We start from the raw sequence: 23,764 nt of genomic DNA, 5'->3' as shown, positions 1-23,764 counted from the left end.
CTTCGATTACCTTTTAGTTTACTATTCCGTATAGAGAGTCTGTTGTATATCCTTAAACGGAAGTCAGTATGTTTTCAAAAAAGGAAAATACAAAAAAAAGTAATAAATATATAAAAACAAAAAATAGAAACGTTTAAAAAGTTAACTCAATAGCGCTTCAATCTCTCTCTTATTACAATGTGTGATGCCGAAAACTGGCAGCGTACTGTTTTGGTAGAAGAGATGAATATGAATATGCTCCAAATATGACCAAGGGAAATCTCATTATTCAAACAACACGCAAAGGCCTCTATCGAATTTTTAAGGATCCAAACAAAATATAAAAGAAAATATCCAAGAAACAGTAATCCCTTTTTTGTTTCTTCTATTTCTTATATTCATATGAACAGAATATTGTTTACTAACGTCATGGAAGCAAGTATGGTATTTTGGATTGCAAACGAGCTCGAAGGTACTCTACGTACTTGAATGAATATGCAATCCTCGTATACCGGTTTTTTTGCTTGTATATATGAGTCTCGTTTTATACCATGCAGAATGAGTTGAATCCTCTCTTACTCTCTCAAAATTCCATTCGATTTGCTACTCGAGTTGCTATATTCTTCATTATCCGAGATGAACTCATCGAAGCAATCACCTGGAAACATCCAGTGAAATCTTTGTGTTTGGGGCTAACAATTACTCTCCTCTACTTACATCCTGTTTCATTCAGTGTAATATTAACCCTGATTTTTGTTACTATGATGCCTATCAGCCTGACCCATGATGTGACAACCAATTTGCGCGATTTGCAAAATTTTATGGCTTCGTATAGTTCCTCTTATGATCAATTGGTCCATTTTCGTCAAAATTATTACCACTATATCTCCCCATCCACAATCTCTTCCGTGCTTGTAATTTTTTTAATCGTCGTCCCTTTACTGGCTTTTTTGAGGATTTCCATAGATCGTTATTTACCAGTTGGACTATGGATTATACTCATTGCCTTGCATCCTCACTTTCGAAGCTCTTTCTCCAATTGGTATTTCATGAGACAAGACAGACTTCCTTCGTTGCAACTCCGGAACGAAGTGGCTCAAGTTTGGAAGCATACCGTGGAAAAAGAAGGCCAAACTATGACTTTTTATTCCTCTTCTCCCAAAGACTCCGAACTTCCACTTGTCCCTTCCCTTGAACTCATTGATCCTCCTGTCAATTATAGCTGGGCTCCTGACAGTTCCTGGACATTTCACTCTCCCAATGAATTTCATCGGTTTGTATATTGGAATCCAGAGCCTGTCAAGCTGAAGCGTACTCCATCTGTACGAACTAGTTAAAACTATGCTCATTATGCTTGCATATTTTTTTCAAAGAGCTTGTATACTACTCTGATTTTTTTCTTTTTTTTTTTTTTTTTTGAACACCCTTAAAAACCTAATAATACACTAATTTTCTCAAAGTTCCTATTGGTTCGGTTTTGCATAAACGGTTTAGGAGAAGATTCCTAATACTATATCCGATTTATATTTTAATGAATTCATGATTATTTTACCATATTATGGAACATGTGTCTAAAGTTGAACTCTATTGAAGCACAATAACGAATCGAGAACATCAGTCAAGAAAAAACATGTCCAAAATCAAATATATTTCAATAGTATACTTGTAATATTAGCTGCATTGCAGAAACAAAAAATTATCAAAAATTCACGTCGACTAGTAAAGCCTGCATACGAACTCATCAAAGTGAGTTTCCTCATAATAAACTCGCTTTTACCAAGTAACTAAAATGAACGCATTAATAATTTAACAATGTAAAGAATAAATTGAACATACCCTTTTCTGTTAATGACGGAAGTATTTCTAGAGACAATGGTATATCGTACAACCCAATCCGCGCGGGCTCGAGCTGGTAAATTAGGCCAGGCATGACGGATCACTTCCGTGATTTCATCTTCGTTGATGAGTATCGAAGGATCTGAATGAAAGAAAATTTTTAAATGTTTCTGTTCGGCGTATTTTGTCAGCTCGGAAGGAAGTTTGCATTCACCTCCATTATTCACTTGAGTAGACTCGGGTGAGATCTCTACATTAGGAATTAACCGCTCCAACTCTGGAACACCGAACTCACTGACACCTAAAGTCTTTACTTTTCCATCATGAATTTTTTCTTCCAGTATCTTCCAAGTGTCGATCCAAGATTGAATCTCTTTTTGAGGAACCTCGTCAATGGAAGAATATACCCGTGAATTTGAAGAACTATTTAAACCTTCTTTTGAAAATACTATATGGGGGAAGGAAGCGACCAGTGTCGAGACACTATGGATTCCAAACAACTGACTCAGATAAAAGAACACCTGATCGGTGGTTTCACGCCTGCCATTAAGGCTATCATTTTTTCCATCTAAAAAAAACAACTTCACTAGTACACTTTATTAGATTGAAAACTCAATTCTCCTCGTCGTTCCTTGTACCAAACGTACCAATTATTTCATAGTCATCAGCTTTTCCATCAAGATTTTGAAGGGAATCATTTGGAGCAACGAAGATCTTAGTTTGAGAGTCCACCATGTCTCTAGTATTCTTTAATTCTTGTAAACTGCCATTTTCTAATGCCTTGATCAACTACCAAAACCTTTAGTAAGTTCTCAATTGTTAAACTTTTGCAGACGTATATACGTAAGCAAAAGTTGAATTCGTCTTACCTCTAAATTGGATACCGAACGAGAAGCATTCCAAATTCCAGACTTCAAATTCTTAGTCACATCTCCAGTGCATAAAAGAAATTGCTTGACGTCTGAACATCCCATCTCTGTTATTAAATGTACAGTAGTACTTTTTAAGAAAAAAAGAAAATATTAATTAGTTAATAAATATGATTGTCAGACTTCTTTCTCCTCAATAAATTCCACAAAGACAACAGATATCAACGTATTTTTATTATATTACCTCTGTGCCCGTATCCAAATGTTTAGAATGGTTTGAAAAGCCAAAAAAAATATAAAAAAAAACTTTCTGAAAGTCTGCACGATAGAAGTTTACAATCCAGTAGTACGGAAACTGATGATGGGAATTGCTTAGTTAACCAAAACGCATGGCATTTCTTCTCCATAAGCTTAGTCATTACTTACACTTGATTAGGTTCCCCATCCATTATTTATTTATTTTTTTATATAATTATTTAAATTAGATACTTAGTTTTTTTGTAACACTTCACTTTAGTATCAAAACGTAAACATGATGGAATTCAGTACCTTTTGAGATCTAAATAACATCTAGCAATTTCATTCCTTGTTATAGTTTCTCTAAAAGTACAAGACTTATAAGGTATGGATAAGCAACTGTTAACAATGGTATGGTTCTAAATTTGAAGGCTACAGAAGTAGTCATAATATTAACAAGCTACTTAACATATTGCTTATTCAAATATTGATGGTTCTACTCCCATTACAACCGCTTCTTCTTCGAGGAAATTCATCCATCTTTGAAATAACTCGCTCGCCCACTTCACAGTATTTCCGTCTCCAACCACGCATAAATGTCGTTTTGGCCGCGTAATTGCGACATTTAAACGTTTTTTCTCTGATAGGAAGCCGACCTCGCGGACATCATTACTTCTGACCAGCGAAAAAATAATGGCTTCCTTTTCTCGCCCTTGCACTCGATCCACACTTCCCATTTCAACCTCTATGCCTCGTAGCTTCAACATACTCCGGATTAAAGCAACTTGAGCATTGTATGGTGTTACAATGGCCATATCCTCTTCTTTAAGTCCAGCATTCATTAGCTCTAAAACATGATGGCAGACTATTTGAGCTTCCCATTTATTACTTTTACTATCTTGGTATAGAGCAGAACCCATGTCTTTATCATCGTCTTCATGATAATTTCCATCGGTGTCATAAAAGTATATGGGTGCATCCGTCAACTCAGTTTCTTCAACATATGGTAGATGCATTAGCAAACGCTTCGCTACGGAAGGCGCTGAAGTAAGTTTTCCATCATAAAATGTATTAGAAGGAAACTTATTGATGAGCTCGTGCATTCGATACTGGACATTCAAAAAGCATTTAACTTTGTCTCCTTGGATTTTCAGTAATCTCTCAAACATAGAGCAATAAGGTTGCTTTATTTGCAAATTCGGCGAAAGTTGCATATGGTCTCCTGCTAAAATCGCCTTTTTGGCACCTAAAAGTGCAATCCAACACTGCGGTTCTAAAGCCTGTGAGGCTTCATCAATAATTACTACATCAAATTTTTCATTTCTTAGTTGTCGGGATCCGGCTCCATGTAACGTGCAAAAGACAATATCACTTGCCTTCAAACACTCTGAAACGTTTTGAGATTCGTAACGCCTATAATCTTTTCGAAGTTCTCTCACATGTTTAAAAATTTCCCTTTTTTCTTTTCCACTCTTAGTTTTTCTGATTTTGTTAAGTTCAGCTTCTATATCTTCGCTAATACCATTTATAACTTCTCCAAAATTCCCACTTCTAGATAAAAAATCCAGCGAATGATTCAAGACACTAGGCAGAAGACGTGCAGGATGCCCTAGCCGCACCATCGGTATTCCATATATACTAATGCGATCCACGATATTGTCAACAGAAAGATTAGAAGCACCGCAAACCAAGACTCTTTTACCTTTGTTCACGAGCTGACGGATAACTTCTATCAATGTATGAGTCTTACCGGTTCCAGGTGGTCCATGTATAAGAGCTAACTCTCGGACGCCCAAAGAGAAACGAACCGCTTCTTTTTGACTGTCGTTTAGTCCATTATTAAAAAATTTCAACTCGCTAATCATATCTTCGTCAAGAAAGGTATCAGCCTTCCTCTTTCCTGTCAATGTATAAAACAAGGGCATCCGGTATTCGGGCAAATTCTTCTTCCATTCAATCATAGTATCTTTCATTCTCTCATAGGTTGTACGATTAGCCAACTTTACTCTAATTCAATAAATTAGTATTACTTCAACAAAAACACTTACATTGACAAGCCTTCAGCTAAAGAAGGAACGTCTTCTTCCGAATTGAGAGCAACTGAGATACTTTTTTCTTGAACTCTTGTGATAACGCCTTCCGAAGAAGAGTCAGTTCGTTTGCTTTTATCAACGGATTTTGATGCTCGAGTATCAGACTTCCCTCCTCCCTGGTTCAATCTTACTACATCTCCTGGGGAAAACGAATTCGCTGGTAAAATATCTGAATTACTAAATGCTGGGTCTCTCTCTAATTCAATTATCCTATGTTTGTAAACAATTAGCTCCACATAATAACTTACGTTTTCCCTCCAAAACCCGTCCGAATAGAACTCAAAGCAAGATTAATTAAAGCAATTCCGTTCTTCTGAAGGGTCGGTAAAGGGTACTTCTGTAGAAGAGCTTCTGCTTCTTCAATTTCAACCTTTTGGATTTTTTCAATGAACTGAAGTTCTTTATCGGAATAATCTTCAATCTTACATCGTTTGTTAATAAAACAAGGAGCAGTTATGTTATTATTTTACCCATGTTTCCTCAGACATGCTTTTTCAGTTTTCCAGAACTTCAAGACTTTATTGATAGACGAAATTTGAAGGAATTTACAATGAAAGTATTCCTTTGGTGTCACACTTAGCTTTTTGAATTCAAATTTTCCAAGTAATATATATATTTTCCTTTTTTTCGTACAATTTTGTGGTCAAGTGGTGGTGAATCCAAATAACGCAGTGGAAGGAAACTCAATTTTCAAATAAACGTTAGAGAATAATATCTTTCAAAATTCAGCTTTTGCACTCTACCAACGCTCAAGGGGATGGACGAGTTGATTGAGTGGGTTGTAATATACCCTCAAATTTTTGATATTTTGGAGCATATCAACTATGTTCCAAAAACTCTTTTGCAGCGAATTCGCTTGCATCGCTCTTGGTCAAAAGTAGACTACGATTTGTGGTTTTTGTACGCGTCTGATGAAAAACGAAAGGACTGCAAAATCGATTGTTATGGGCAATTGTACTCATACGATGAATTTCTTGTGCTTGAAGATCAAAGAATTGCCAAATTAAACGAGCTAGCTAAAGCTCGCAGTCCAAACGAGAACTCTAACTTTTTACGACAATTATTATCAAATGCAAAAGTTAATCATGTTCCGCTCGTTGAATTGGGTGGTGAACTTTTCTTTCAATTTAATGAATCTCTTCCTACAACTCTAGTGGAGACAGAAAGCGTTAAAGAAAATCTATCTCGCGTGAGTCCTTTTCTTGTGAGAAAGCAGCCTTTGCTCCTGGCTGGCCCAGAAGGCATGGGAAAGACGTATTTTATTACTCAAATTGCTGCCTTACTTGGACAAAGAATTGTGCGTATCCACCTCACGGACTCTACCGATCCTAAAATGCTGATAGGAACGTATACTTGCCCTCGTCCAGGTGAATTTGAATGGCAACCGGGTGTTTTAACGCAAGCTGTGAGACATGGGAAATGGCTTTTGTTAAGCAATATTGAAAAAGCACCTGCTGAGGTTTTAAGTATCTTATTACCTTTGTTAGAAAAACGACAACTTGTAGTTCCTTCACGAGGGGAAACTATTTATGCAGCAAATTCTTTTCAAGTTTTTGCAACCAGCTCTACAAACTCCACTATATTGGGACAAAGACTTTGGAAGACTATTGAGATGGTTTCTGCTCCTCATGAATGTGTCGAAATCGTTTCAACTATCTATCCAGAGCTTTCTACCATTTCCCGAACACTTTTTTCTGTTTATAACGATATTTATGAGCTATTTTCAAACAGAACATTCCTTGCAGTCTCTAGGGTGTACCGGCGGCTATGCCTTCGCGATTTCTACAAATTTATGAAACGCGTGGCTTTTCTTTATAGAAATTTCCATGTGTCTGTTGGTCATACAACAATTTCGCAGGAGCTGCAAGATGCTATTTTTAAAGAAGCTATTGATGTATTCAGTGCTTTTATACCAAATAAACAAGGTGTAGATAATGTCGTGCGTAATATTGCTATCGACTTAAATATATCACCTGAAAAAGCCGAGCATTTTTTTGAAGTTATTCCTTCTTTTCATGATTCTGAGAGTGCAGTTACGGTTGGCCGATCTAAATTGCCCAAGGTTTCATCCAGTGCGGTTTCTACCAGTAATCCATATGCTTTTACTTCTTCCTCATTGTCATTACTAGAGAAGATTTCTGTTGCCGTTCAAACTAATGAACCTTTATTACTTGTTGGTGAAACAGGTACTGGTAAAACGACTACCGTGCAGCTGTTGGCTAATTTGTTGGGCCAAAAAGTTACTGTTATTAATATGTCCCAGCAAACAGAATCCTCAGACATGCTTGGTGGTTATAAGCCTATAAACATTACTACACTGGGGCTTCCTTTACATGAAGAATTCATGAGTCTGTTTGAGACAACTTTTAGTGTGAAGAAGAACATGAAATTTGTAGCAGCAGCTTCTACTTCTGCCAGAAGATTTAGATGGAAGACCTGCTTAAAAATATGGAATGAGGCTTTATCCCTTTCCAAATCACTTTTTTCTAAGACGCGGAGTCAAGAAAATCCTATGAAGCGTCAAAAGAGATTGGCTAATCAACCAGCTTTAGAAGCTCGTTGGAATAAGTTTAATGAAGAGGTTGAACAATTTAGTAAAATGCTTGAAGGCGGTTCTAAAAGTTTTATGTTCTCTTTCGTTGAAGGTGCATTGGTTAAAGCTATACGTTCAGGGCATTGGGTTTTGCTGGATGAGATTAATTTAGCATCCATGGAAACATTAGAGCCTATTGGACAGTTATTAAATTCGTATGAACCTGGTATTTTACTAAGCGATCGTGGCGATGTTAATCCTGTCATTCCTCACCCTAATTTCAGATTATTTGGTTGTATGAATCCTTCAACTGATGTAGGTAAACGTGAATTAGAAACTTCGCTTAGGTCTCGGTTTACAGAAATTTACGTTGAATCTCCTGATAGGAACCTTTCAGACTTATTATCAATTATAAGCAAATATATAGGAACTCTTTGTATTGGTGATGATCACGTTATTCGTGATATTGCCGAGTTATACCAGATTGCCAAACGCCTTTCTATTGATGGCTCACTAGTTGATGGTGCAGGTCAAAAGCCTCATTATACAATCCGTACATTGAGCAGAACTCTTTGCTATGTTGCGGAAATTGTACCTATTTATGGTCTTAGACGTTCCTTATATGAAGGTTTTTGTATGTCGTTTTTAACTTTACTTGATCAAAATAGCGAAAACCTATTATACAAATATATTGAACGTTATACACTAGGAGAGCTGTCGGTTCAACAGAAAAATGCTATTCTTAGACAGATTCCCAAACGACCGGACGTTGGTGACTATGTCGCCTTCTGTCACTATTGGCTTAGAAAGGGTTCATTTCCTGTCAGAGATCAGGAGCACTACATTGTAACTCCCTTCGTCCAAAAAAATCTTCTTAATATTACCCGTGCTTGCTCAACTAGGATGTTTCCGATTTTAATACAGGGTCCTACATCTAGTGGTAAAACCAGTATGATTGAATACATAGCAGGTAAAACAGGTCATAAGTTTGTGAGAATCAATAATCACGAACATACTGATCTTCAAGAATATCTTGGATCATATGTAACCGATGACAAGGGATCTTTGGTATTCAAGGAAGGTATCCTCGTCGAGGCTCTTAAAAACGGTTATTGGATTGTACTTGACGAGCTGAATTTAGCTCCCACTGACGTCTTGGAAGCACTGAATCGTCTTCTTGATGATAATCGTGAATTGTTCATTCCTGAAACCGAATCTCTTGTAAAGCCCCACCCTGACTTTATGTTGTTTGCAACCCAGAACCCGCCCGGTGTTTACGCTGGTCGTAAGCACTTATCCCGTGCATTTCGAAATAGATTTTTGGAAATTCACTTTGACGATATTCCTGAAAATGAACTTGAAACAATTCTGCATATGCGTTGTAAAATAGCTCCGTCTTACGCCTCTAAGATTGTTCAAGTATTTCGTGAACTCTCTCTTCGTCGCCAAAGCACCAGAATTTTTGAACAGAAAAATTCTTTTGCTACCCTTAGAGACTTATTCCGCTGGGCTTTTCGTGACGCAGTAGGTTACGATCAACTCGCCGAGAACGGATATATGCTACTGGCAGAACGTGCACGCGATCCCAACGATAAATTAGCAGTACAAGAGGTGATTGAGAAAGTGATGAAAGTCAAAATTAATACCGAAAAGTTGTATAGGTTGGATTTTATAGATTCAATTAGATCTGATGCTAACGTAGGTCCCCTTGATAATGTCGTGTGGACCGCGCCCATGATTCGTTTATTCTCCTTAGTCTGGCATTGCCTTCAGGCTAAGGAGCCCGTTCTATTGGTTGGTGATACCGGTTGCGGTAAAACCACTGTGTGTCAGGTTTTGGCTGAATGTCTCTCCAAACAGCTGCATATCGTCAACGCTCACCAAGACACAGAGAATGGTGATATAATTGGAGCTCAAAGACCTTTGCGTAATCGATCACTAATAAAAAACACGCTGCATATTCAACTTTCTGAAAAATTTAACGTCAGCCAGGACAAATATCCTGTTGAAGATTTAATCACAAAATTTGAAAGCCTTTCTCATTCTGAGAAAGCTGATGACTTATCTGTTGTCATCGAGAAGCACATTAAGAAGTTTAAGTCTTTATTTGAGTGGCACGATGGTGCTCTTGTTTCAGCAATGAAAGGTGGTGATTTCTTCTTGCTTGATGAAATTAGTCTTGCTGATGATTCTGTACTTGAACGACTTAATAGTGTTCTTGAAATTTCTAGGACTCTGACATTAGTTGAACATAATGATGCTGCTGTTTTAACTGCCAATGAAGGATTCGCATTTTTTGCAACTATGAATCCGGGAGGTGACTATGGAAAAAAGGAGCTTTCGCCTGCTTTAAGAAATCGTTTTACAGAAATTTGGGTCCCTCCTATGACTTCTATTAATGACATTCTTCAAATCGTAGAAGGGAAATTAATACCTATGAAAAAGCATCTTGGTGAGCCATTAGTACATTACGCTTACTGGCACAGTAATGTTTACCAGAATGGTACTATTATATCAATCAGAGATGTCCTATCGGCGGTCGATTTTATTAATTCATGTGAACTTAGCGACGATATGGCTACATTGTTTCATGCCGTTTCAATGGTATTTATTGATGCCTTGGGTGCTATATCTGCGGTTGGTTTTGGCAGAAACAAAAATGTGCTTTTAGATGAACGTAAAAAGTGCGCATCCAAGTTGGGATCACTTTGCGGTAGTGATTTTTCATACTCTGTTACTGACGATTTGATGATAAGATTTACAGAGTCTTCTTTCTATATTGGTGACTTCGGTATAAAGTTAGGATCTAATGTAAATCCTGATACCAGTTATAACCTTAGCACGCACACTACGAAAGTTAACGCTGCTAAGGTCGTTCGTGCTTTACAAGTTCGAAAACCAATTCTTTTAGAAGGTAGTCCTGGTGTCGGCAAGACAAGTTTGATATCGGCTTTGGCTCGAGAATGCGGTTATCCTTTGATTCGAATCAATTTATCCGACCAAACCGATTTAATGGATCTTTTTGGCTCTGATGCACCAGTCAATGGTGGTGAAGGTGGTCAGTTCGCCTGGCGTGATGCACCATTTCTGTCTGCAATGCGTCATGGACATTGGGTGCTTCTTGATGAATTAAATTTGGCTTCGCAAACTGTATTGGAAGGTCTAAATGCTTGTCTCGATCACCGTGGTGAAGCTTATATTCCGGAATTAGACAGAGTATTCAAAGCACATCCAAATTTTAGAGTCTTTGCAGCACAGAATCCACAAAGCCAAGGTGGTGGCAGAAAAGGGCTTCCTAAATCTTTTGTTAACCGATTTACTGTAGTCTATGTTGAGCCATTGCTGCAAAGTGATATGCTTGAAATAGCTAGCCAAAATTATCGCCAGGTTGATGAAAATATGCGCTTCCATATCATAGAGTTCATGTTTAAACTTCAGGAGTATGTTGAAGTTGATGCTTCTTTTGGAGCTAGTGGTAGCCCATGGGAATTTAATTTGCGTGACGCCATGCGGTGGTTACAACTTCTATCTGAAGCCGAAAAGTATACGTGTGTCTCTCCATCTGAGTATTTGGAGGTCGTGGTATTACATCGAATGCGAACTAGTAATGATCGCCAACGCGTGATTAGACTTTTTGAAGAAGTATTTGATGTTAAATACGAACCACGCTTAATTAGTTCTGAGCTAGATTCGAATGTTTTGAAAGTTGGTCATTCTTTTTTGAATAGAAGTTCACTCACTCAGAACACGTCCTTAGACAACACCAAGTTGTTGCAATCCCAATACGATGTGCTTGAGTCTATGATTACCTGTATAAACAAAAATTGGCCTTGTATTTTGGTTGGTCCATCTGCTTCCGGCAAGACTCGCACTATTCGACTCCTTGCAGCTGTTTGTGGCGTAGACTTGAAGGAGATGGCGATTAATTCAGAGATAGACACCATGGATTTGTTAGGTGAATACGAACAAGTTGATATCTCTAGGAAAATTTCTGCCTTTTTGTTGCAATTGTCCCATGATGTATTAAATGTCCTTATTGAGCATGAAGAGATTAAGGAAATACTTAAAGGGACGTCCCTTTTAAGAGTTTTAGGAACCAGCTTTGTAACACTGGATGAAGGATTACATTTATTGGAATGGGTCATAGCCGAGATTCGATCTATTCGACATCATACCATCGTGTTCAAACACTTGCGACCATATTTCACACATGCAGGCAAGTTAATTAAAGAGGCATCTGTACCTGCAACAGGAAAATTTGAATGGATAGATGGCTATTTACTGAGAGCAGTTGAAAACGGTCACTGGTTGGTTCTTGATAACGCCAACCTTTGCAGTCCTGCTGTGTTAGATCGTCTTAATTCTTTATTAGAGTCTGGTGGTACTCTGACTGTCAACGAAAGACCGACCGAATCCGGAATGCCGAAAGTCATCAAACCCCATCCTAATTTTCGACTGTTCTTAACAGTGAACCCTTATTACGGAGAGCTATCAAGAGCAATGAGAAATCGTGGTGTTGAGATATACATGTTGAATAATGATCCAACTCCTTTGGATAATCGTCAACTTTCCGTTTTTTCACCTTCCCCTATCTGCTCTGCCGTGGACGCTGAGTCATCTAACTTATCTTTTGTTATTGATACTCATAGACGTCTGAGCGAGTTAGAAACAAACCTGGTGTCTCCATATGTAATAGCAGCTGTTGTCTTCAGCTATTTCTCAAATGGTCAATTGGCTTGTCTTAAAAACCTTTTCGACGACAAGAAGACACCCTCACTTGAGAAATTACCTTACATAAACGCATTGCAACAGGCTGATTTCTCAAATGGTCGAATTTCCGATGAAGTACTTAAATATATTAAGACATATGAGTATCCGTTGTTGTTAACATCTATGAGTCTTGTATCTATCATGAACGATTTCACGAGTATTGCTTCCTCTGACTGCGGCTCTGAAGTATTCTGGAAAGCTTATTTGCTAAATGTACTTTATGCGGCGCAGTTTGACTTACAGCATATTAATCAAGAAGTTTATTCTTCTGTGCAATCTGGCTCTATAAGTACTTACCTTTTAAGGAGTGCATACGCGTTCTTACATGGCGTCTCGTACTACAAAGGTGCTTTATCATCAGTTTGGAAGCTTTTGAATGACCTGAGTGTTTACATCTTCAATTCAATTGACAAATTACGTAAAAATAGTTCGTTAATTAGTGTCGACGACCTTCTGAATTTCCTTAATTTAATTGCACTGTGGAAAAGCATGTATGAATGGACCGGTACTTTTGAATTCGATTTCAGTAGGTTCCATTGTTATTCATTATTGCTTAAAGAATGGTCAACTAAGTTTGTTGCTGATCATAAGTCAAAATATTTAGATGCCCCCCATGGTCTGATTAGTAAATTCTCTGAGACGCTGCAACTATCAACCGGCGAATATATGCAAAATATTTGGTCCCACTACCATCCTTTGGTACCCAAAACGAAGGAGCACTGGTCATTATGGTCAAAAATTGATACTTTGTTAAAAGAATATCTACGTGCAAATACTCCTTCTTTAGGCATGGAAGCTACAGCTTCTCATGTCGTTACCACTACTCTATCGTTGCTTATGAAGGTGATACAGCAACATGAATCCCAGGATTTGGATTCGTATATGCAAATTTTGGAAGAAGGTGTCTTAGCACTAAAGAATTCTAGACAGGAACAGCTTCCCGAAGCCTTTTATTCAGCATTCAATTGTTTAGCTGCTTCGGATCTCCTAACAATATACACGGCCAATATCAACAACTTTAATGTTTCTTCTGAAGCGTTTACAAATTACGTGCACGCTGCTCTTTATACGAGAGGTACAGTAAGTCCATTATCCGTTATAACCAATCTCAACTTTAATGCCTCTCAAATTCCATTTGCAGTCCTTTTTGACTATGATTTCTTTTCTTTAGTTAACGGAAATACATTTGACTTACTCACGCGTGCCTTTGCTTCAATTGATGAACATTTGAATATGGCTTCTGTTAGAAGATATGAAGATATGCACCAAACATTAACGAGGCACATTACTGAGCGTTCTATGCGATTTTCTGAAAATCCCATAGAAAGAGCTGGTATTTTACTGTTGCAGCGGATTCCATTCTTCATACTTACCGAAATCAATTGTGATAGACTCTCAGCGGATGAAGAGAGGATTTTAAAAGCGTTGGCATTGCCATATGAGGAGCTAAAGAATAACTGCACTTCATATGTGGATGAACTAGTGCGTTATTTTGAAAATAACACACGTTTTAATGCGTCCTATATAAATCATATATTGAATTCCTTAGGCTATTTACGGAAGTCTCTATCGACCACCAATCATGAGAATGCCTGTAAGGATCAGGCCGCTGCTTATATACATTTTTCATGTGGTTTATTACTTGCCTATGTTCCTGATAAGCCATATGATCCAGCACTTCTACCTCTGTTATCTTCTGCAAACTGTACGGAGGTATTGAATTCGCTTTCCGGAGAGCTGGAAATTGTGAAACTTATGGAAGTTAATAAGTCCGGCAAGGAAGACAACCTATTGACCAAGTCAATTTATTCGCGCATAGAGGAAATTAATAGGTCTATTCCCACTAGTACAGGTGTTTTCCGTTCTCTTGAAAGTAACAGTACCTCTTTGTTTGATGAATTGAGATTTTTAATGGATAATGTCGTTAATAATTCTTACGCTCTGGATTTGTCAATAAAGCTAACGCAGAGCCCGGACAACTCAACTTTAGAGGAAGCCAGAATTTTCAAATATAAGTGGACTGCTTTCGTTGAAAGACTACGTGAAGCATATCCTCAATATACTGACATATTTGAAATTGTTATTTCTTTAATCAGTTACATCGTTTACGGTATTGATATGCTGGTTGCACAAGCTAAAAGGGTCCTAGACCATCGCGTCGCTGCATCTGCTTCCTTGATGTCTCACTTAATTAGTCCTCAGAAGCTTTCAAAGCCGCTTATGTTCGAAGATGTACAAGATATTATACGATTAACTTCTGACTTGCAATTAAATGCTGCATTGAAATTCGAGGTTCTCTTATTTGCAACAGCAAAACTTTGTAGGGAAAGGAATGACATTCCTAAGTCTTCCGCAGCTAATTCATTTATTGTTTTGGCAAACGAATTTTTTGTATATCACACTAAAATTGTTCAGAAAGAGCAAGAAGAGGAAGAAGAAAAACACAGACTTTTCCGCCAAAGAGGCCTGAACCTTGAGAATAACGAATATATGCAGGTATTTATTAACTATGATGAGGAAGTTGAAGAACAACCAGAAGAAAGGCTTGAAAGAACTAGATTTTCTCAACTTCAATATGCGTTCTGGACCCTTTATAAAAGCTTTTTTATTGGAAATGAAGAAACATGCTCTTTCGAACAGCTTCTAGACATTGGTTCTTATTTGATCAGAAAGTTAGGACTTTCTGACTTTGAGAAGACAATTTCTGCGGACTTCGATATAGTGGCTGCTGTTCTCTGTTTAGGAGTCCAATCTTCGAAGGGTGCAGCTAAGTATTGGTCACCTCCTGTTTACAACTTCTATTTGGATCCTCATCCTTCCAAATTAATTGAAGTACGAGAAATACTGATTGGGTTGCAACTGCATACCAATTCATTACTGAAATCATGGCCTGACAACTTTGTGCTGAGAGGCTTGAAAGAGGCTACTGATTTAACTCTCGGTATGGCTATTTCTACTCCTATAGCACAAATGTTATCCAAAATTGAACGGCTGCATCACTTATTGTCAGAATGGGAGAAGCTTGCCAGTCGACAATTTTCCTTAGTAAGTGACATGGATCTAATTAAAAACAAAATTATTGAGTGGAGACAATTCGAACTTTCGAATTGGAAGAACTTATTATTATGGGAGGAATATAAATTGGTGGAGAAAACATATCCTCGATTATATACTATATTGGATTTTGTGATATTGCAGACTTATTCGCGGAAGTACACTTTGGACAAATCCTCTTTGAACGAAATTGCGTCCGTCATTATGCAATTTTTTAATGGCTTAAGTGTTGGAGAATATCGCCCGTGCCTTAGTAATTTGCTTACATTCACAAAACATCTGGAAGTCCTGGATGAATCCACAGAACTATGTGCAACGCTTCAGCAAATCTATTCTTACCTAAAATTGTTTGAAAGCAATATAACACATTTTATAAGTGTGCAGCGTGACGATTTGGAGAAGAAAATCAAAGAAAGGATATTGTTGATGAGCTGGAAAGATACAAATGTATATGCCCTTAAAGAGAATGCCAGAAAGAGCCACATGGAACTTTATAAGACCTTACATAAGTATAGAGAGGTTTTGCGCCAGCCTGTGACTCCTCATATGTCTCAAAAACTCCACTGGGAAATGCTGCTTAAACCTATAAACGTACAAACAGAAACTTTGAAGAAAGAGGTGACAATCGATTACGCTGCTTTGACTCTTGATAATGCTGTCTATGCAAACCTGCCTGCGCGATTTTACAACACAGATTCAACGGTACGAGTGATGAAATCACTTTTGAAGTTTACGTACCCTGCCGATACTATGTTTACGCAGGCCGTTGATGAAATAGTGAATAGCGCCCATGAATTATTTAAGCTTACGCCATCTACTGCTACCGATGAGAATATTTCGGAAATTAAGCATTTGAAGACCCGAAAGCATCTTCTTATGGTAAACAGTTACAAAACCTTGCATAGTTTTGGTTTTCAATACAGGGTTAGAGCGGGCATAGAGGAAACAATGAAATCTCTTCAGAATTTGTTCTCGAATGTGCCTGCTTTTCCAGTGTCTTTTGGCTTGATTGATGATTTAAATACATCACTTTCGACAGTTCTTGATCTAATTCCGAAAGTCCATCGTCTGCCTGGTAACCAGCACGATGATCTTACTACACCAGAAGTGGCAAGAGCTATTGGGCTTTTTGACAGCGCCCTAAGCTGGTTACTTGAAGAACGTTTGAGTCTAGTTAATTTTGCCAAATCTCTAGAAAGTATCAAGTCTGCATACCGGGGTATTGGAATAGACGGGTCTTTAAAACTCAATTTTACAACCTCGGTGTTTAAACAGGCCGAAAATTTCGATTATATGGACTTTAGGAAATACTTGAGGGAATTATCGGCATTATGTTCAATTTATTCAGTGATTCTGTCTAAGCATCACCAAGTGATTTCAAACGATAAATACGCAGCTGTGTCAGCTCGCTTGTCAGAGTACAGTTCTCAGGTTTCAAGAGATTTGACTAGCAATTCTAATCCTCTCTTCATTTCCGACGAACAGTTTGATTCCCTGACGTCCGCCAAGGCAGCTGTAAATGATTTACTTTATTATAGTAGGGATCGTGCCGCTTCTATGCCTGACGCTTTGTATTGGTCAAAGACCATTTTATCTTCTGTAAAACCGGAGTCAACGTTCGTGCATAAGAAAATTAGTGATTCGGACATTCGTTATCCTGCCTTTGAGAAATTAACAGCTTTATTTGATCAATTATTATCATCAGCAGAGGAAGTTTCTAAGTGTGTTAAATCATTAGAAAGTGATAACACGGACCATACTCTGTCTAACCAAAGTACTTTAATAAATAAACTCTTAACCGCATTCAAGCTTGACTTGTTTGTCTTCAAGTTATCTGATCTTAAGGAGTTTTTTGAAAGGAAAGAATTGGATTCAGATACTGTTCGTCTTTTTATGCACTTTCTTCCTGTATGTGAACAGTACATCTTTTCAGCGGAACAAGCCTTTACATATTTCTTGGTAAAGCATGCGAAGGAATCACAAGGCTTGCATAAGATCGCTTCGTTGTTTTTGATGGTTGCTACTAATGGTTTCTGCACTCCTGATATTCCGCAAGATGAAAATTCTCGGGAAGGTGGTGATTTGGAATCTGGTACTGGTCTTGGCTCTGGTACTGGCGCAAAAGATATCACCGATACTGTGAACGAAGATGACGATCTCGAAGAACTAGCAAATGAAGAGGATACAAATGAACAGGACGAATTAGAGGAAAATTCTGAGGCTCGTGAACTCGATACAGAGATGAGTGGTGCTACTAAAGATGCACCAGCTTCTGACGTCGAAAGCAATTCAGATGATGAAGAAAAAGAACTTGACGAGGAGATCAATAAAGACAACGAGGGGCTCTCTGAAGATTTAAATGAGAAGATGTGGGATGAGCCTAATGAAGAGGAATTGGGCGAAAATGAAGAAAAATCGAACGAACAGTCTGCTCAAAACAATACTAGCGATCTTGTCTCTAAGGAAGAAGAAAAAGAAAACGGCGATCGTAATGAGCTGGAAAACCCCGACAATGATAACAAAGACGAGGAAAGCGATAGCGAGGCTCCTGGTGTTGATGATGAAGTTCAACAAGATGCCCCAGATGATGCGCCACAACATCCGGAAAACAATGAAATTCTTGAGCTTCCAGATGATCTCAAACTAGATGAAGGAAAAGAGGAAGAAGGCGGTGATGATGATGAAGATATATCGGAGGATGTTGAAGATTCTAAGGAATCAGAACAGGCTGACAGAGAAAACGAAGAGGAGCAGGCCGAACAGTTTGAAGAATATGATGCTCAAGATAATTTAGAGGAAGATATAAAAGAAGAGGAAGGTTTTGCTTCTCAAGATGAGAATGCGAATGAGGAAGAACAGGCGAATGAAGTTGGTGAAGCTGATGATACGGAAGAAGCGGAAAATAAGGATTCTCATGAGGATTATGGCGATGATGAACAACAGGAGAATGCAGTTGACGAAGATATTCCTGAAGAAAATTCCCATGAGGATGCTATTGACGATCTCAAAGATAACACGAGTGGACAAGACGATGCATCCAAGTCGACATCAGCTAAAATGGATACTGGAGATACGGTTGATGCTGCTGATGAAAATGTTAGTGAAGAAAATGCAGAAGGTGCTGCTGAAAGCGGTGAGCCAGGAGCAGGTGCTGCTTCTGGAGAACAAAATGATACCGATGTGACAACAGAACAAGAGAACAAGGCATCAGAGGAAGCAGAATCTGCAGACAAACAGTATCAAAGTCTTGGTGATCAGTTACGCGAGTGGCAACGAGCTCGTCAAATTCAAGAGCATCAAACGGAAGATATGGAGAAAGAAGCTGATAATCAGCAGAAGAACATCGATGATGCTACCGACTTTGCTCATATTGCTGAAGATGAAGAAGAAGATACTCAAGCTTTAGGCAATGCTGACAAAGAGCAAATCAAAAGCCTCAATGTCAACGAAGATCAGGATGAAGATGCCAGTGCTCCTGAACCAATGGACATTGACTCTCAATTAAATGCGGACGATAGTAAACCAAAAGAAGATCAAGAAACAGGGTTTGAATCAAAACAGCTTTCCGAAACTACGGATAAGTCTAGAGTTGATGAATTGGAGACAAGGAATGTAATCAATCAGCCTGATTTTGACCGAGACTTAGAGGATTACGGCGAAATTGAAGATGCCATAGAAAATGAAGGTATTATTACAACCACCAAAGAGCCTCCTTCCATGTCAATAGAGGAGGCTCGTGTGCTTTGGCAGCAACATGAGGAATCAACCAGACAACTTTCTATGGAGCTCTGTGAGCAACTTCGCCTAATCCTGGAACCCACTCTGGCAACCAAGATGCAAGGTGATTTCCGTACCGGTAAGCGTTTGAATATGAAACGGATTATTCCGTATATCGCATCCCAGTTTAAGAAAGACAAGATTTGGATGCGCCGCGTAAAACCTAGTAAGCGAACGTATCAAGTTATGATTGCAATTGATGATTCTAAATCAATGAGTGAATCTAAAAGTACCAAGCTTGCTTTGGAGACTTTAGCATTGGTTACGAAATCCTTATCTATGCTTGAAGTTGGTCAAATTTCTGTGATGAAGTTTGGCGACGAGCCTGAATTACTCCATCCTTTTGATAAACCTTTCTCTTCTGAAGTTGGTGCAGACATGTTCTCACACTTTTCTTTTGAACAATCAGGAACAAACGTTCTATCTTTAACTGATGCATCAATGCGCCTGTTCAATTACGCGGGTACTAACCTGCAAGTGCGTAATAAAACCGATCTGAGGCAGCTTGAAATTATTATTTCCGATGGTATTTGTGAAGACCATGATACTATTCGTAGAATTCTTCGACGTGCTCAAGAAGAAAAAGTAATGATTGTTTTTATTATTCTTGACAATGTTAACGATATGAAAAAATCGTCTGTGCTTGATATCAACAAAGTACACTACGTTACAAAGGAAGATGGGACTATGGAACTAAATATACAACCTTATATTGATGAGTTTGCTTTTGAATACTACTTGGCAGTAAGGAACATAGAAGAACTTCCTCAGTTGTTATCTTCTGCCTTACGACAGTGGTTCCAGCAAATGTCCAGTACTTAGTGAGTTCCGTTTCGCTTCTTATTTGTTTTTTGGCTTGAATATATACCAAGAAACGTATATAAATTTTATTAGGATATTTTGGATTGGTTTGGAATTTGGAGATTATAAATTAATTTAATAAATAATCAATTTTATCATTTATAGTTACCAGACGTAGTCATGCTACACTCTTAAAAGGTTCGAAATTTGCCAATAGAAAAACAAAACTATAAATAACTTATTCAACAGAAAATTTCTTAGAACTTGGATCTTTGTTTGCCTGCTGCAACCACATCTTCCTATAGACACCATCATCATGCTTAAGTAAATCTTCGTGTGTACCAGTTTCAACAACTTTTCCGTTACTAATACAAAGAATCAAATCGGCGTTTGTAATGGTAGACAATCGATGGGCAATCACAATGGCAGTACGGCCAGCAGCGAGTCTGTTTAGAGATGCTTGTATGTGACGTTCCGTATTAGTGTCCAGTGCGGAAGTAGCTTCATCCAACAAAATTATAGTCGGGTTTTTTAAGATAGCTCTAGCGACAGCCATGCGTTGTTTCTCACCACCACTGAGTTTTAGTCCTCGCTCGCCTACACGAGAATGATATCCGTCAGGGAATTCAAGAATCCGATCATGGATCTGAGCTGCCTTGGCAGCTTCATACACTTCTTCATTAGAAGCACTCGGTTTAGCGTATTTGATGTTGTACATAACAGTATCATTAAACAAAATGCTATCTTGAGGAACAACACCAATTGACGAACGTAAACTCGATAATGTGACGTCTCGTACATCCTGGTCATCAATGGTTATGGAACCATCATTTACATCAAAAAATCGTAAAAGGATTCTCATAATAGTAGACTTTCCTCCGCCTGATTCTCCTACAAGGGCTATTACTTTACCTGGCTCCGCAACAAAGTTGACATTTGATAAAACAGGTTTACGAGGATCATAAGCAAAAGAAACGTTTGAGAATACAACTCGGCCATTGGTAACCTTCAAAGGAGCAGCATCCTTCTTTTCAACGACAGTAGGTTGTTCTTCGAATATCTCGAGCAATCGCTCTGCATCGATAATACTGTTTTGGAGAGAACGGTATAAAGCTCCAAAAAAGTTAAGAGGCTGTTGAAGTTGGGTCATGTAGGTCAAAAGAACCACAAAATCACCAACTGTATTATATCCAAATGATACTTTATACGCACTTAGCAAACAGGCTACGCATAAACTTGAAGTGAATATACCACCCTGTATGATGTTCAGAACACTCAAACTGGAGAGAACCGTGTTTTCTTGAAGAAGATACTTATCTACAGCATCGCCAAAACGATGATTTTCAAATTCATCAGCATCAAAGTTTTTAACAGTTTCGTAGTTCATAATAGCATCATTTTGGACACCGTAACTATCACGCCAGCTATTAACCATTTTTCTTCTGGCTTCAGTACGCCAGGAGGTGATCTTTACAGTAACGTAACAGTAGCAGAATGTCATAACGAGGACAACAAGGGAAAAATAAACATCAAATTTGACGAAGAAATAGATGATTGCTACAGCAAGGTCCGTAAGAACGGGTCCAATCTGAAATAGCAATTGCTCAACAAACGTATTCACAGAGTTGGCCTTAGTTAACGCAGCCAAAACTTCACCGCCTCGTTTATTCAGGTGAAAATCATAGGATAAACCCAAAACGTGCTGTAACGCCTTTGTTGAAAGTGCGCGATAAGCGTATTGTGAGACAGGGATCCACAGAAAAGAACGCAAAGAACCAACTAAGCCCATATTTCCTTGAAGAAAACGATAGAAAACGAACAGGAGAACTTCAAACCAAGGAACACCGCTGTTGGTTTCAGAAAGCTTTTCGGTGACCACACCAAGTTGTCGAGGAGCAAGAATATTAGCTATTCTTCCAAAAATCAAGAGAAGAACACAAACAAAAACATGAAGCTGCAGTCTTAAATTTTTTACGGGCCATAAGTAAGGGAACAGTATAGCAAAAGATTTGAAATATGCAATCCAAGAGGTATTTTTTTTTGATTTTTTAGCATCACTTCTCTTAGTTGTGTGTGGAAGTGCCTGAGAAGATTGACCTTCAGGTGCTTCGGGATCCAACTGGGTACCACTTTCAAACATTGTCCGTTCTTCATAGTCCATCGTATCACGAGAAGGCCTCTTGCGACGATAGGTTACATAAATAGCAAAGGCAAAAATGCATAAAAGAACACGAGCCAGGTGATCAGCCATAAGAATGCCCTGAAAGGTATCCCCAGGAATTGGTGTGAATGCAAGAAAAACAGACTCAAAGATTGCTTCCGTTAACCAAGCATATAAGACATTAACTCTGTAAGCAGAGAAAAAGGAATTAGTGTACCTTGGCAATTCAGATGTATCTGCACAGCTAATCAAAACAACACCCCAGAAGAGCAGCGACAAAACAAGGCATACAACTGAAGCCTTATGCGGCCACCAATTGGGAGTTCTCAAAGCATATACGACTAAATTAGCAATATCAATTACCTAAGAACAATAAGTTAGTAAGTGGTACAAACCAAATAAGTCGCTCGCGATTGAAGTGCCAATACAATGATGAAATTGACGTGCAAACCAACGTAAGCATGTAAGAGAAAATAGCTGAATATTCTCTACGTTACCATACATATGTCAAAGCAACAGCCAGAATCCACCAAGAGACAATTTTTAATGGTTCTTTACCAAAGCGGCTTTTCCTCGATAAATCCTCTGAGCCATTTCGTTGTTGCTTGAGAGCTTTTAAAGTCCAAAGGCCGAGAAAGCCACCATACAGGCAAGCTACCTCAGCTATATTTAGATGAGGATTATCATACCTCAAAACCATTTCTCAAGCTTTTACCCTTTCTTTCTTTTTTAAAATAAAAAGGAGGTTTAGAAAAAGATATAAAATACAACGTTTTCTTCCAATTACAAGAAATTCTATGTTTTTGTTCGTTTTTTATGGGTTAGGTAATGACGGAGGAGAAAATGTTCAAGCTCGTTTCTAACCACCAAGGGTTACGCACATAACGAAAGATCTTCGTAAGCTATTTATTCCTATATAAAGTACTTATAACAACTACAGTATTCACTAAGTGGAAAAGACAATAAAAGGCATATATTGATATGGTTGATTAAAGTAAAACTCGGACGGTGGAAAGCAAGGAGCTTGACTTATTAGTTAAAAAGTATTTCATCTTTTTTTATGGCGTATTTTGGAAAAAGAAGAAGGAAGAAGGATCTCACAAGCTTTACAAAACATTAATATTAAAAGCTAGTCAAACGAAGAAGAGAGCTAAATTACCCTCCAAAATCACAAAGCAAGCAAATAAATTCGCTCTCTATCACACTTAATTAACACCATCCATCAGGTTTTATGATGATTTCTTTTTTAGAATGTTCATCTGATATGATGTAAGCCTGATCAGATTGACAGCTTGCATTGCAATACAAAATCAAACGAAAAACGACCAGGTTGGGTATAAGAGAACATATAATACATATACGAAGTTTCCATAGTTCGGTAACGGTTCTTTATAATCCACCTAATTCAATCCTTTACTACAATGTCGATAGCTAGGATCGCTTAGTTTCATCTTTAAGCTATGGCGGAATGAATATCAAGAGGTATGTGTTATTAGCTATTGGAACAGAATCAAGTTCAATGCATGCATCATGAGTATGGAGAGTGTCGAGAGGCACTAAAACTTATCGTCTAAAATGAAAGAGAATCGGTTATCATCAATGATCGCTGGAGTTCTTTCCTTTTTCTATTTCCGATTGGTTTCAGTTACTAGGT

General features: G+C 38.1%; 5 protein-coding genes across 5 annotated transcripts; 2 read left to right on the top strand and 3 right to left on the bottom strand.

Moving 5' to 3' along the window:
- Window positions 1-455: 455 nt before the first annotated feature.
- SOCG_02871 (peroxin Pex28/29) lies at window positions 456-1,716 on the top strand. The gene has a single exon (XM_013161361.1). The coding sequence runs from the start codon at window positions 531-533 to the stop codon at window positions 1,314-1,316; it is 786 nt and encodes a 261-aa protein (XP_013016815.1). The 5' UTR covers window positions 456-530; the 3' UTR covers window positions 1,317-1,716.
- Window positions 1,495-3,059, bottom strand: SOCG_02870 (glutamate-cysteine ligase regulatory subunit). Its single transcript, XM_013161360.1, has 4 exons — window positions 2,685-3,059; window positions 2,463-2,604; window positions 1,816-2,401; window positions 1,495-1,763 (listed from the first exon to the last, which is right to left on the bottom strand). Exons 1-4 carry the CDS (start codon window positions 2,787-2,789, stop codon window positions 1,736-1,738), a joined length of 861 nt encoding a protein of 286 aa, XP_013016814.1. The 5' UTR covers window positions 2,790-3,059; the 3' UTR covers window positions 1,495-1,735.
- SOCG_02869 (DNA polymerase alpha-associated DNA helicase A) lies at window positions 2,996-5,713 on the bottom strand. Its single transcript, XM_013161359.1, has 4 exons — window positions 5,485-5,713; window positions 5,263-5,435; window positions 4,970-5,224; window positions 2,996-4,928 (listed from the first exon to the last, which is right to left on the bottom strand). The coding sequence occupies exons 1-4, from the start codon at window positions 5,500-5,502 to the stop codon at window positions 3,398-3,400; spliced, it is 1,977 nt and encodes a 658-aa protein (XP_013016813.1). The 5' UTR covers window positions 5,503-5,713; the 3' UTR covers window positions 2,996-3,397.
- A 38-nt stretch (window positions 5,714-5,751) lies between these two features.
- Window positions 5,752-20,112, top strand: SOCG_02868 (midasin). Its single transcript, XM_013161358.1, has one exon. It carries the CDS (start codon window positions 5,772-5,774, stop codon window positions 19,968-19,970), a length of 14,199 nt encoding a protein of 4,732 aa, XP_013016812.1. The 5' UTR covers window positions 5,752-5,771; the 3' UTR covers window positions 19,971-20,112.
- On the bottom strand, window positions 19,985-22,945 carry SOCG_02867 (ATP-binding cassette-type vacuolar membrane transporter Hmt1). The gene is made up of 2 exons (XM_013161357.1): window positions 22,613-22,945; window positions 19,985-22,473 (listed from the first exon to the last, which is right to left on the bottom strand). The coding sequence occupies exons 1-2, from the start codon at window positions 22,808-22,810 to the stop codon at window positions 20,188-20,190; spliced, it is 2,484 nt and encodes an 827-aa protein (XP_013016811.1). The 5' UTR covers window positions 22,811-22,945; the 3' UTR covers window positions 19,985-20,187.
- Window positions 22,946-23,764: the final 819 nt, after the last annotated feature.

Source organism: Schizosaccharomyces octosporus, assembly GCF_000150505.1.
Source record: "Schizosaccharomyces octosporus yFS286 unplaced genomic scaffold supercont6.1, whole genome shotgun sequence".
In the NCBI taxonomy this organism is placed as follows: domain Eukaryota; kingdom Fungi; phylum Ascomycota; class Schizosaccharomycetes; order Schizosaccharomycetales; family Schizosaccharomycetaceae; genus Schizosaccharomyces; species Schizosaccharomyces octosporus.
Note: the sequence above shows the minus strand (reverse complement) of the source record. Positions and strands in the feature narration are given on the sequence as shown.

Excerpts from the sequence above, each read along its gene's own strand:
- SOCG_02871 (XM_013161361.1), top strand. The coding sequence starts at position 531 with ATGCAGAATGAGTTGAATCCTCTCTTACTCTCTCAAAATTCCATTCGA.
- SOCG_02867 (XM_013161357.1), bottom strand. The coding sequence starts at position 22,810 with ATGGTTTTGAGGTATGATAATCCTCATCTAAATATAGCTGAGGTAGCT. Across the intron at positions 22,474-22,612 it reads TGGCTGTTGCTTTGACATAT|GTAATTGATATTGCTAATTT; the intron begins GTATGGTAACGT and ends TATTGTTCTTAG.
- SOCG_02870 (XM_013161360.1), bottom strand. The coding sequence starts at position 2,789 with ATGGGATGTTCAGACGTCAAGCAATTTCTTTTATGCACTGGAGATGTG. Across the intron at positions 2,402-2,462 it reads TGATGACTATGAAATAATTG|TGAAGTTGTTTTTTTTAGAT; the intron begins GTACGTTTGGTA and ends AAAGTGTACTAG. Across the intron at positions 1,764-1,815 it reads TCCGTCATTAACAGAAAAGG|TTACTTGGTAAAAGCGAGTT; the intron begins GTATGTTCAATT and ends CGTTCATTTTAG.
- SOCG_02869 (XM_013161359.1), bottom strand. Across the intron at positions 5,225-5,262 it reads ACGGGTTTTGGAGGGAAAAC|GATAATTGAATTAGAGAGAG; the intron begins GTAAGTTATTAT and ends TTACAAACATAG. Across the intron at positions 4,929-4,969 it reads TTAGCTGAAGGCTTGTCAAT|AGTAAAGTTGGCTAATCGTA; the intron begins GTAAGTGTTTTT and ends TTATTGAATTAG.
- SOCG_02868 (XM_013161358.1), top strand. The coding sequence starts at position 5,772 with ATGGACGAGTTGATTGAGTGGGTTGTAATATACCCTCAAATTTTTGAT.